At 40.3% G+C, this 13471-nt stretch overlaps 1 protein-coding gene across 1 annotated transcript in view; it reads right to left on the bottom strand.

The window, feature by feature from the left end:
• PPP1R9A (protein phosphatase 1 regulatory subunit 9A) overlaps positions 1-13471 on the bottom strand; it is a 271034-nt gene that overhangs the window by 37335 nt on the left and 220228 nt on the right. Inside the window, 3 exon segments of the mRNA XM_053655080.1 lie at positions 9792-9963; positions 10066-10162; positions 11837-12066. Of these exon segments, the coding sequence (XP_053511055.1) occupies positions 9792-9963; positions 10066-10162; positions 11837-12066 (499 nt within the window).

The raw sequence follows: 13471 nt of genomic DNA, 5'->3' as shown, positions 1-13471 counted from the left end.
GCTGAACATAATGAGACGCTTGGTGCATATCACTCACAGTAACTGCGAGTTCATAAAGGCTGGGCCCATGGGGCTTTGGGTGCACCCGTATAGCACTGGGAGGCAGGTTTATGAATTGCACGGGGGTGGTGATAAGTAGTTACCACAGAGGTAGTCGGGGAGTTAGTCTTCCTTGAAAAGAATCCAGAACAGTGGCTCTGCCACTAAATTGGGCAATTTACCAAAACTCTCTGTCCCTCAGAATCTTCAACTGCAAAACTGACATGATAATAACATAATACAATAATTGCATTTTGAGGACTAAGTGCATAAGAAGACATATAAGTGCTTAGAAGAATGACTGGTACGTAATAAGTAATCAATAAATGTCTATTCACTGACAGTGAGAAGCTTAGCAAGATATTAAGTGACTAACTCAAGTTGTGGAACAATGTGTATATTCACCATAAATGTTTAAAAAACAGCAACATAAATATATATTGTCTAATGATAAATACATGCATGTAATTGCCGAGGGAAAAAAACATGAGAAAGATACACTTCAGACTGATAGCGGTGGTTACTTCCAAAGAAGATATTAGATTTGGAGATGTTAGTCAACCAACAGTACTGGAATCTTATTTGTAATGTTAAAATTTTCTTGTATTATATACTTTTTTGCATTTATGCATTACTTATGTAGTTACAATAAGCAAAGGAAAAAATACATGGAACACATTTTCTTTTACAGACGTATTCAATCCATTCTAATCTGTGTTTTAAGACTCAGTACTTCCCAATATTAGTCTTGGTAACTGTCAAGATCTGTGTGTCTCTCAGGGGAGGAAGCTGCTCTATCGTGAGATCTATGGAGACTGTCTGCCTGCCTTGCTGCAGTACCGACCGCCTGAATATTTGGCCTAAATAAGGCCCCATGGATAAGCTTCCAGTGGCTACTGTCTGGGCGTTGTATCGGGGAGATGTATTGAATCAGAAAGTCATCTGAGGCCAAGTTAACACAGCTTCAGCTCATCTTATAACACCTCAGTTAGGAGCCTGTCCATGGGCACCTCTCACCCAAAACATTATTAAAAGTTGGTTTCTTTATAACTATTAAAAGCTGATAAATTTTGTAAGCCAAGTCATATTTATTAAATTTTAGAAAGCTGGTTTGTTATCATTTCAGAACAAGTAGAAGATTATTGCTGTTTCCTAATCTTTTAATTAGGACTGGGTTTACTGTTGCATGAACTGTACAATTCATTTGCTAATCTCTGAAATATATTAAGGACTTTCTCTTTTTTTTACCTCTTTGTCAATAAATGCAATCTCAAAATGATCCATATGCCCTCTGAAGCGTAATTTGGTTATGTGTTCTTCAGTGAAGTCTGATACCTAAAGTTAGCTTTTTTCAGCTTAAAGTCAACCGGTCCTTCTGTTCGCAGAGCGGAGAGGTCCACATTCTGCTAGCTGTGTACCAGCAGCGCCTCTTTAAGTGACGCCACCAGACTGCCGTAGAGGCAGTGGCTGCGAGGCAGGAAGGAACTGTGAGACAGCCCGGATCCTGCCATGTACCATTTGAAGCTTTCAGAAGACTTGTTTGAGTCACAGACTATGAAGAGCTACAGAATGTAGATGTAGACAACAGACAAAGGCATTTAAATGTTAGGAGTCCTTCAGTGTCGGATGTCTTTACAGTCTGATAGAAAAGATCTGCATAACCTACAATTCAAAGAAATGGAAAATCTACCTGGCTGGGAACTGCAGACTTCTGTGAGTAGAATAGAACTATGAAGTCACATGCGAACGTTGGGTCTAGGTGAGATGTGTAAATGTCCTCTTCTGGACATCGCAGTGTCTTTGACATGACAACCCGAAAGAAGATTCTGTGCTCTCACTCAAGGCGGACTGCAAGACTCTAATCAGTTTCTCAGTGCAAAATCTCTAGACATTAGTAATCCCAAGCATGCTAATTAGGCAACTACCCAAATTATATATTTCAAGACTATAACTTCCTTGATTAACTAATTAGGCAACTCCCCAAATTATGTATTTTAATACTATAACTTTCATGAATAGTATGGGAAGAATTCAGATTTACGGCTTTGGTAGAAAAATAACCTAAGTTACCTGAGATGACAGTTGTTGGCAAAAGAAGCCATGGGAATGTAAGACCCTTTGACTATAGTAAGACCAGATATGTATAGCACTAGAAGATTTAAGAAAACTTAAGGTTCATGGCCCTTGTAAGTATAACATGGTATATGTATCAGAATTTCCTAAGCACTCGTGAAGACTGTCAGTTGCTAATAACAGTATTTTACAAAGGAAATCAAACACAACAAATTTATAAATGCAAGTTTAAATGTAGATGTTCACTTAGCTAAGTTTGCAAATAGGAACTAAATATTATTCAAAGTTTCTTTAATAGTGATTTGTAAACCAAACTTATGTTTAAAAAACTAGGTCTTTGATAATGTATCCTGAATAAATTAAACAATTTTAAAACCAAAATAAAAATCCAGATGGCTTTTTTCATGCCCCGGAACCCTTCTGTTTCATAAAAAAATTCACAAGCGATAGTTTTTCAGTATATCTACTTCCTAATGTTCCTTAAGTTTCCTCATAAGTGGAATTTTCTCTAGGTCTCAGGTATAATTACTATACAGTATTGAAGTACAATATAATATTGCTTTATGTCCACTTGAAGGAATTGAGCTACAATAGGTTGTGGAGTTACAACCTATTGCTGTAATTATTATTACAGTCCATGTTACTGATGTGGGCTACTATCACTGGCTCACATTACTATTAAAAATCTTCACAATCTAGATACTACAACCACTGAAACAATATGGTTGGCAACCTGTGCAAAAGCACATACACAAAGAGAATTTTCTCTTTCTGATTCCAGAAGTAGCTGTTCACTGTTGAGTTTGATTTTACAGATGCTGTAACCTCACGATTGACCGCGTTTCCCTCTTGGCTGGCAGAAATCTTAAGTGGAATGTGTGGCCCGTCCCAATCTACATGAATGCACTTCACATACAAACCGCTCCGTGCATCCTCTTCTCCTTCCTCGTTTTATACTCCCCTTCCTGATCCTAGCGTAACAACATGGCAGCTTCCAGTCTGTGTAATTAGAATTTCATGCTGAACCAGAGTATATGCATAAAATGCAAGAAACATTTCAGAATCGCTTGTGGAGTTTTCTTGAAAAGGGGCTATATCCCACATCAGGGTGAAAACAGTCTTTTCTTCCAGAAGATCATAATCTACCTTATAGCTCCACTGCAAATAAGTAAAACTTAAAAGCCAAAATAACATACAAAGTAGCCTACTTCCCCTGAAATGGATAGAAAATAACTAAGCCTTAGCTCATTCTGACAAAATAACTCATTTCCTATCAAAACAATTTCAGGTGTCTTCTCGTACTAATGCATACCTCAGTGGGACCGCAGGGTCTGGTGACGTCTACGAACTTGCCGAGGTGCAGTGAGAAATACGAACCAAGGACAGCTGTCATTTTGCAACCAGATGCCTCCTTTTGAACGCCTTGTTGATTTGGCAGCAAATACAGAGACAGGCGCAAAACTAGCACAAAACTTCACAGGCACTTCAGGTGCTTTGTGTTTTGTGTAAGAGGACAGGTTTTTGGTTTAATGACATGCCAAAAACCAATCAATAAGTATTGATTTCTCATTCATTTGGTGGGCTCCTTAAAATCTTCCATAGTGATTTGCTGGGAATGTTCACCCTGTAATTAGTACAATTCTACAATATCTCACGGTCAAAATGATTTATCAGGGATTGAGTTATGAAAAACAATTTGTTCTGGAAAAAATGAAAATTGGGAAAGTCTACCAAGAGATCGCATAAGGATTCACGGTGCAGCAAGCCTGGCTGCACCCGAGTTCTCCGCGCCCCAGCCCAGAGCCAGACAGTGCCACGGCTGGGGCAATCCCGCAGCGCTCTGCGCCTGACCGCTGTGTGGGGCACTCCTGGTAACAGGGCGCTAGCATCCCCTTCCCCTTTAAAGACTTCCCATTTGATGAATTCCGGTTTTAATCACACCCTTGACTTTGTTGTAAAATTCTGGGTTGCAGTGTTAAAAGTGAATGCTGCGTGTCCTCTCGGACTCTATCAGGAAGTGAAGGAGATGTGGTGGCCGGGCTCTGGCCTGGCCTCACAGCCGCCCTCACCAGGGGCTCGGGGGTCAGGGTGGAGAGGCAAGAAGGACAGAGGCAACACGGTTGCAGCCTCGGCAGAATGATTTCTTGGAGGACGACCTCAGGCACTTCATGGGCATAAATGTCTGCCAAGTGCTGGCTTTTTTGTTCCTTACTAAATTAGACTAATATATTTTTTAAAGATTTTATTTATTTATCTTTAGAGGGGAAGGGAAGGAGAGAGGGAGAGAAATATCAATGTATGGTTGCCTCTCGTGCATCCCCTGCTGGGAACTGGCCTGCAACCCAGGCATGTACCCTGACTGGGAATTGAACCGTGATCCTTTGGTTTGCAGGCCAGCGCTCAATCCACTGAGCTACACCAGCCAGGGCTAGACTGTTATTTTAAGCCTAAAAAATACCCTGTGTGGTTTTCATTCCTATCTTTCAAGTATGTTAGTTAAATTTTTATGTTAAAATATTTTATGTCACCAAAAATTTGGTATCATATGTGTATGCCATAGAAAAAGGAGAAAAAAGGTAGCCATGTATCTCCCACCAAAAGCCTAAAAAAACAAAATTAGTACTTTGGAAGCCCTCTCTGTGCCCCATTTCTAGTTGTAACCTTTGATTTTTTTTCTCCTAATTATGCCACAAAGTATCCCTAAAGAATGTGATGATCAGTTTTGCTTGCTCTTTAACTTTATGTACATGCTAATGAACGGTACAGAGCATTCTGCAAATCATTTCTTTGGTTGTTGGCTCAAGTTGAAGGACATGATCAGGGCTGACTCTGTGCTGCAGTTGGCACAGACAGCGAGACTCTGCACTTTTGAACGTGTCTCTCAGTTCACCCGGCACATTTCCAGAGAGCGTGCACACCTATAGAAATGAACTCACTGGGCCAAAGAATGTACACATCTTTCATTTTACTGGATAATACCAAATCGTTTTAACAAAAATTGCTGTATGCATTTTCTCTTACTTTCTACATGCTAGCAATCATATGTTACTGTAAAACTATCTTTGTCAGCCACTTGATTTCTACTAATAATGCTGATGTTTATACATGTTCACCAACCTTGGGGTTTCTCTTCTGTGAATTGCTTATGTCTTTTGTCCATTTAGTTCTATTTTCCTATGATTGTTATGAGTTTTTAGTATATTCTGGATAACAACCCTTTTTTTTTATTGTATTGTATGGGCTACAAATATCTTCTCTCAATTTTTTACTTCTCTTTCCAAATTCTTTATAGTGTCTTTGAAGATCAGACTTTTTTAGTATTACTGTGGTCAAATTTATCAACCATTTATATGATTTGGAATTTTGCATCTTAGGAAATCATATAAACATTCTCCTACATTTCCTTCTAAAAGGTTTAAATATTGCCTTTCATATTTGAATCTTTAATTCATTTGGAATCCATTTCACGAATGCTATGAGGCGAATCAACTTCATTCTACTCTGTGCACACAGCAGATTTTCCTGGCAGCACTTGCTGGCTCACCCTTTCTCCCCTGACCGGCAGCGTCAGCTCCATATTATTCTCAAATTGGCATGAAGGGGCCGGTCTGTTTCCGGACTCCACTCTGTGGCACGGGTCTACCTGTCAGCTGGTGAGACTGCCCCACACTGCAGCAGGCACTGTTACTTTACAATGAACCTTGTCTCTGACAGAACAAGTCCTCGCAAACTGTACTTCCTCAGGAGTATCTCGACGACTCTGGGTCAAGTAGTCGAGATACTCCTGAACTTCAGAACATGCTCCGTATATGTTCTGAAAACATCTTGTTAAGCTCTAAAATAAATAAATGAGTGAATAAGTAAATAAGTGAATGCCTTATTTAAATTCTAACTGAAACTCCATGGGACATATAGATTAATTCTGAATAATGGCATTTTTCACAACAGTGAAGCTTCCCACCTCTCCAATTTATGTAGGTCTCTGTGAATGTCTTTCCACAGGTCTTGAGCTTTTGCTGAACTCATGTCAGCTATCTTATCTTTTTGTTGCTGTGATAATCGGTCTCTTGTAAAAAAGTCACAGAGACCCTGGGACTACATGACACAGCCCCTGCCGTGCATCCACCCTGTGCATCGGTCACCATGCACACAGAAGGCAGTACAGACCCCTCTTAGGCATGGAAGCCCCCAGTCAATCCCAGAACATCTGATGGCCCACCACTGCCACACGGCTCCACCTTGAACCTACCATCTACACATCAGGGACACACGATTCTGATTTTATCCACATTTTTCTTTCCTTCAACCCCCTCTCATTTCTGAAAATCCATCTTCTATTTATTGTTCTTACATAACGCACTTTAGCTTCCTTACCCTGCTCCTGGCCATCCTACAAATCATGGAGCCCATTGTACATTTAGGAGGCCCAAACACTGATCTGTCTTCTGAGCAGCCACTCTTCCCGTTGTTACAAGTCTGTGAGCCACCAGTCAGTGTTCCAGACCACTTTTCTGAAGGTATGGCACTTACGTAATCTGCCTTCACGCAATTTCTGCCCATCAGTCCTAGCCTTCCTTTCAGTGTCTCTATGGAATACGCATAATTTTTCATTAACAAACTGCCTTTAAAATACTTGAAGCTGAGAACAGTATTATCGTAAGAATCCTGGAATAAGTGGAGGCTAAGGAAGAGCCTGTTGTTTAAGCGACTGCTCTAGGGAATCCAATTGCACTAAGACTGCGACCCTTTCCCCTACCACGGTCTCTCTGACGTGCCTGTCCGCTGCTCTCAGTCCGATGTGGACATAACTAGGTCCGGAGCCACAGACGTGTCTAGTCACTCCAGGGCACTTAGGTACAACGTACACAACTGCTGTTACTCAGTTACTCCAGCACTAAGGAATGACAAACGCTCAACACGGCAGCACGGCAAACGTATCTTTCACATCTGGAACATGTGTAACGCTGGACCACAAGACTGTCACAAACCTAGAGGGATTTAAGGTTTGTTCGGGCTCTCAGTGAGAAGACAATTATTGTTTTTGCTTTGTGTGTTATGATAAAAAAAAGAGCATTCAAATGTATTGAATAATAAAGGTGTGTATATATTCTATAAAAAATTTAATGAGCTATTTAAGTGGCCTTAGTTGACAGAGAACCAAACAAACGATGTCGAGATATAATTTTCATGTGGTAAATTTGTGCATACTTTGAAAAGTGGTTTTATCATTCTAAAAATTTACAATAATTTGATTCTGAGAGTCACACAATGCATCCTCCCCCTGGGACACTGTGCCCCAGAAGAACAGGAGTGCGTGTGAGGAAACAGCTGCTCAGTTGCTGTCCTTTTCCTCCTCTTTCCTTTCTGAGCCCTTCGCTCTCCCCTTCCCTGCTCGTTCTTCTACTACTTCATTCGAACATCGTTTTCACTGACTTATACTTGATAATCCTTTTGCTTCCCTGAGCTGCCTCACAGCCTGAAAGTATGCTAATCAATAAAACATCCAGTGCTTGGGAAGCAAATCCGAACTGGACCGTGTCCAGGGGCAGGGACCGGGGCAGCACAGAGTACTGGGTCTGAGGGGCAGGAACTGGTAGGACGGACAGACTGCAGCCAGTGGACGCTCCCTGCTGCAACGAGGCATGTGTTGGAGACGGGGCTGGGGGGATCCTTAAGCGCCTCTTGGTCTGTGTCTGGTCGGACGTTTTATTTCCTTTTCTAAACCTCTAGGACTTCAGCGTTCCCTAGCAACAGAGGCGAAGGATCAATTTAGAAAAGTGCTTTCCAAAGCATTCTTATCTAGCTACTGACCAAGCCATTTTGTTTATGTGATCAAGCAATTGAAATTCAAGGAGATTTATCACTGACTGTCCTTGGCAGCAAAACTGGAAGAGCGCCTCTTGATGTGTTACCACTAATGTCTGAGATGACTGATTCTACCTCCACCGCACAAGCACAGACGGGGTTCTCTGCATCTCCCTGTGAACCGACAGTGTTGCTAGGGAAACTGATAATTACGTGGTAAAATGGAGGATAGAGAAGGGAAAGCGGGTGCAGAAGAAATGTAAGGTTTTGATCTAAATCAGCATGTTAATAGTGCAGCTTGTTGATCTTCTGTAGTCATAGAATTTCATAAACATCATTAATTACATGTTTGACAAGATACAGATTTCTGAGCTGAAAGAACTGAGCGGAGATGACCCGGCCTCTGGGAAGGTCCTGGTTGCTGATCGAGCCTGTGCAGACACCACGGCAGGGCACATGTTTACTATGAAGCACAACTGCTTTTAAGAGTTAAAATATTCAAAAACAGGAAAAAAACATGGGTTTGATTTCTAAAATCTTATTTTAAAAATCACTATTATGAAGTTCCAGATATAAAAACTGTAATTCTATAAAAGCTCTAAATGCTTTCTTTCACCTCACAGACTAAGTCAGTCCTACAGCCTCAATACACCCTTGGGTGGGAGAGAAAGCGTTCCTATTTATATATAACAGGCAGTAAAACCGTCCCCGCTGAGCTGAAGGACCTTAATGAAGTCACACAGCTCTTCAGTAGGTGGCAGTGCCAGAGCTAAAGACTCGAATTTAAGCTGCCCAGGAGGCATTATACAGAGGTTATATCTTTGTAAGAGAAAACCCAGAAAAGGGATATTAAACTAGTGAATGCATGCACATTTCTAGATATCACTTTAGTTTCAAATGAAGATTTCTGATACTTTTCATTTTTGATGGCTAAGAGTTTCGCTCTAAAAGTTAACAATTTGCTCCAAATACTTGTTTATAAAAGAGTTTCACTGGAGAAATTTCAATGCTCCAGTGATGGTGGGAAAGACCATCGAGGGAAGTAGCCTCCCAGCGAGCAGAGCGGGCCCGTGCCCAGGGCTGGCCTGCCCGACCCAGCCCCGACCCGGCCCCGACCGGCCCCGACCTGGCACTGCCACTCGGTCTTCCTGCCCCGGAGTCACCAGGTAGCTGTTTTCACCAAGAGTTAAACATCCTCCTGTGTATTTATAATGACAAATTCTTGTGCATTTTCTAATTTGTATATGGACTACAGACACTGAAACATTCACTCACATTCACACACACACAATTTATGTCTGGGTGTGTATGTGTGGGAGAAAATCGGTGATTTACTTACGGCTGGTGTATGAAAGGAGACAACCATTTTTATAAAGAAAATGTGTCCAGTGTTTTGGTCTTTGACAGAATAAAAGAATGAGAATTACATTTTGGACAGCAAGAGAAAAACACAAAACTTATATAGAACTTTTTAACTCAAATGAATTCTAAGAGCTGGAAGTAAACAGTCAGCCTTCTGATGTTATGTAAAAGATCTTTAGTGATTTAAAAATTTCAAGCCTTACTCATTAAAATAAAAGTAGTGTAGTTCAATCAGAATGAGATAAACTATCACTTTAAAGCAGTTTATTAAGTTTATCAACATTATGACGGTTTTAAAGTATTTGGCTTAAGTTAGAATTTTGTTCCCTTACATCAAAGCATTTATTTTTGATATCAGAGTAGCACTAAATGATAAATTCTTTTGATAAAGCTTTTCTTCTTTCCCAAGGCAGGAAGGCATTTTCAGCTTTTAAAGCCCTGGATAAGAAAAAGAATGTAAAGCCACATTTTACAGGCATTAAAAACAATGTTTGTGAGCAGGCTAAACAAACCTTGACTCAGGCCGTCCTGACAAGACATCTGCTTGACGTCCAAGTTCTCCATGGTATCTGCTTTAGAGACTTCACCAAGAGATGTTCTTCTCTCGAAGATGTTGTTGTTATTATTGACTTGAGTCCCATTTTGCTTCAGTAGCCTGAACACCTCAGCTTCCAAATCCCTAATCTAAGGGGAAAAAATCCATTTATAAAACTCTAAACCAGCACTTCTGTCCAAGGGCCAGGCAAATCTACCCCATTATTAAGTGGCTTTGATTTCATAACTCACCCGTACTTGTAGGCCTTGAACTTCCACAACGTGAGCTTTTTCCAAATCTTCTATTTTCTTTCTTTCTGCCTCCTGTCTCTTGATGAAATCAAGTTCTCTTAAGAAGAAAATAATAAGGTATGATTGCATCAAACACTCAAAAAATGAGAAAACATTTGGAAGTTCTTATCGGAAGCAATAAATTGCAGTGGTATAATAAATACAGCTATTTAAAGAAAGAAAACTCAGTTACAGTTAGAGAAAAGGTATATAGCAATGAAAGCAAGTAAAATATTTTAATGGATCACAAAGCAAATAAAAATGCTTTGATTCTACTTACTAAGCCTTTCATCTCTATCTCCTGATTCTAGAGCACCCACATATCTTTAGATAAGAGCTAATAAACTAATGACCCACCTTGAGCAATTTAGTGGAGATAATTACGTGCTAGGTAGATATAATTCTCCATGCACAAAGTGATAAACCTAGTAAACTGACAGAACTGAAAGGTGAGATAATTATAAGAAGGTTTCCTATGAATGACGGTGGAAAAGGGCTGGGGGGTCCGAAGAGCTGAGGGGAGCTGTCACTCACACAAGTGAGGATAACTGGGGAGGAGAAACATCTCCACTTTGAGAGCCTGGAATATAGAATGCAAATTTAGCAAAACTTATTATAAAGTTATTACATTAGAGTTTATGATATGTTTGGCAAGAAAAATTAAAATAGTGATGTGCTGAATTAACAGTTATGAAGAGCAATTTCCCCCTTTCAAACTTTTTTAGATTATAATTTCCATTTTATTTTATTTATTTTTTTAATAAATAAATTGTGTGGTTGCCTCTCGTGCATGCCCTGCTGGGGGCCTGGCCTGCAAGCCAGGTATGTGCCCTGGTTGGGAATTGACGACCGGCGACCCTTTGGTTCGCAGGCTGGCATTTAATCCACTGAGCCACACCAGTCAGGGCTTATTTTTTTTAATTAAAATCTGCAAATGCCCTAAAATTCAGTGTGTTAAGAAGAGTTGTGTCAGCTCCCATCTGTCTTTTTTTTAACTTTGTTATTTTTATATTTTATTTCTATAGCATTTTCTTTTATATATTGAAGGCTTGGCATGGCCAGAAGAGATACTGACATTCCTTTTTATTGTTGTAGTTAGCCAGAAGTAACTGATGGAAAAATCCAATAAAAATCTCCTTGGTCAGTCTCCCTGAAATTACACCACCATCCAACAGATGGAGGCAAAGCAGCATCAGCTCAGAAAAAGCTGTTGAAATTCAACAGCAGAATGTGTGCTGATGGTCTCTCTCTTACCACTGGGAAATGGCAGGGCACGGGGTCTTGCTAGTCAATATTTATTCTGTTTGCCCTGGGAAAATTCCGCAGTTACCGATGATAAGAACAGAGACAGAAACGGCCTCGGCAAGGCCCCAACTGTGGCTTTGCACGTACCGTCCTGCTTCTGAATCACAGGGATGTTTCCAAAAGGACAGAGATTCAAATGTTTTAACAGTTCTTATTAATGATTAGTGAGCCAAAGAAAATTTCATGATGTAAATGGTTTCCAAAAATTGATACAATAAACAAAACATAATCTCCTACAAAAAAAATAATAGCAGCGCTTTCCAAAACTTAGTCTTTATTTTTGGCTTTAACTATGCTTCTTAGAGTGGTGACTCTGAGAGGATCTTTTCTGTTCCACTTTTCTATTCCACTAGACATTAAAAAATGATTGAATATAAACCTTCTCTACATGAACGCAAGTGTCCTTTGGTCATCAGAAGCTGCTTACTTTTGTTGGAAGTCCTTGATCAGCTTCTTAGCCTTGTTGTACTTCTTCTCCAAGGCCTGGTACTGGCTCTGCGTCTCTTTGAGGTGTTCGTTCACTGTGTGGCACAGTGTCTGGGCCTCGATCCAGTAGCTCTCCAGCTTCAACATCCTCTCTTTATTCTCCTCGATATTCTGCTGGAGTTGAGTTTTCTCTAGTTCCCACCTCACTTTCTCGTTTTCTGCTGCTTGAAGCTGGTTTAAAAAAATGTCAGGGCAAAGAGAATCTGGGTACTTTTCTAACAAAAATCCCTCACATGTCTATACCACGTTCTTGATTAAACTCAATGGTTACATATATTCAATCACCAAACACCTTGAAAGGAGGGGAGCAGGCATTATTTTCATAATTTCATGGATTATAAAATGGAAGCCTTGCAAAGGAAAATACTTCGTCCAAGGTCACACAGTGCGTAAGTGACAACACAGGGGTTTCAGTCCAACTCCAGTATTTTTCCATCACAGCGCACGGTGTGAAGTTCAGGCAGCAGTAAAAATTGTTTCAGAGTCTGACTAACCCTACCTAATGCATTTCCACAGGTTTCTTCAGAGATTTACAAAAACAAACAAACACGTGTAATTATATGTGAAAAGAATTAAGTGGAAAGGGAGGGAAGGGAGATGAGCATGGAGGAGGGGGGCAGAAGCAGAGCTGGCTGACTGGTCGGCAGGGGGAGGCTTCTGGAGCCATTAGGTTTAAATCTGAATCCCAGCTCCGCCACTATTGGCCTTTTTTTACATTTAATGTACTTTAAAAAAATTATATTTGATTGATCAGGCTGTTACACTTGTCCCAATTTCCCCCCTTTTCCTCCTCCACCCAGCACCTCCCCCCCAGCTCAGGCCACCCCCACAGCGTTGTTCACGGCCAAGGGTCATGTGTAGGTTCTCTGGCTGCTCCATTTCCTATACTGCACTTTACATTCCTGTGGCTATTCTGTGACTATCTATTCGTACTTCTTAATCCCCTCACTTCTTTTTTAGTGATTAGTAATTATTTTTTCATTTATGGTTTACATTCAACATTAGTCTGTGTTAATTTGAGATGTACAGCAAAGTGGTTGGAAAATCATGAACTTTACAAGTGCCTCCCCCATTCCATGATTCAAGCACCTGTCGGGTCTCCCATACCTAGCCATCGAGATGCCACTGTCGGCCTTTAAACCCTGGGCAAGTAACTTACGTTCTCTACCACCAGTGTGCTTGGAACAGCTCCTTGTGCAGAGTACTAAATCTGATAAATGTTAGTTACTTTTGTTTTTATTCCTTTTGATAATATTATCACATCCTTGATTTCAATTGACATACATTGAATAGTTTCTAGCTCATTATTTTGCTGGTAGTGTTCTGAGCCTTATAAACCCCAATCTTCATAAAAGTAATAAAAGATAGTGTAAGTAAAAAAATTAATTATTGTCAAATTAATTTAAACTCCTCCAATGGAAGAGAAAGGCAGCTTCTTGTGGTTTCTACTTCCAGGGACTATTAGGAATAGGTAATATACTAGTTCTACCCCCTTATTTCTAAGGACTGTCAAGGTTGATTCTTTAGGTGAGGGGTCCAACGTCATTTGTTCACAATAATTATCTGACCTTTAAAC

This window comes from Artibeus jamaicensis, unplaced genomic scaffold (assembly GCF_021234435.1).
Source record: "Artibeus jamaicensis isolate MK-2021 breed Jamaican fruit bat unplaced genomic scaffold, CSHL_Jam_final contig_923, whole genome shotgun sequence".
Taxonomy (NCBI): Eukaryota; Metazoa; Chordata; class Mammalia; order Chiroptera; family Phyllostomidae; genus Artibeus; species Artibeus jamaicensis.
The sequence above is the reverse complement of the archived record's forward strand: the minus strand, read 5'-3'. Positions and strand labels throughout refer to the sequence as shown.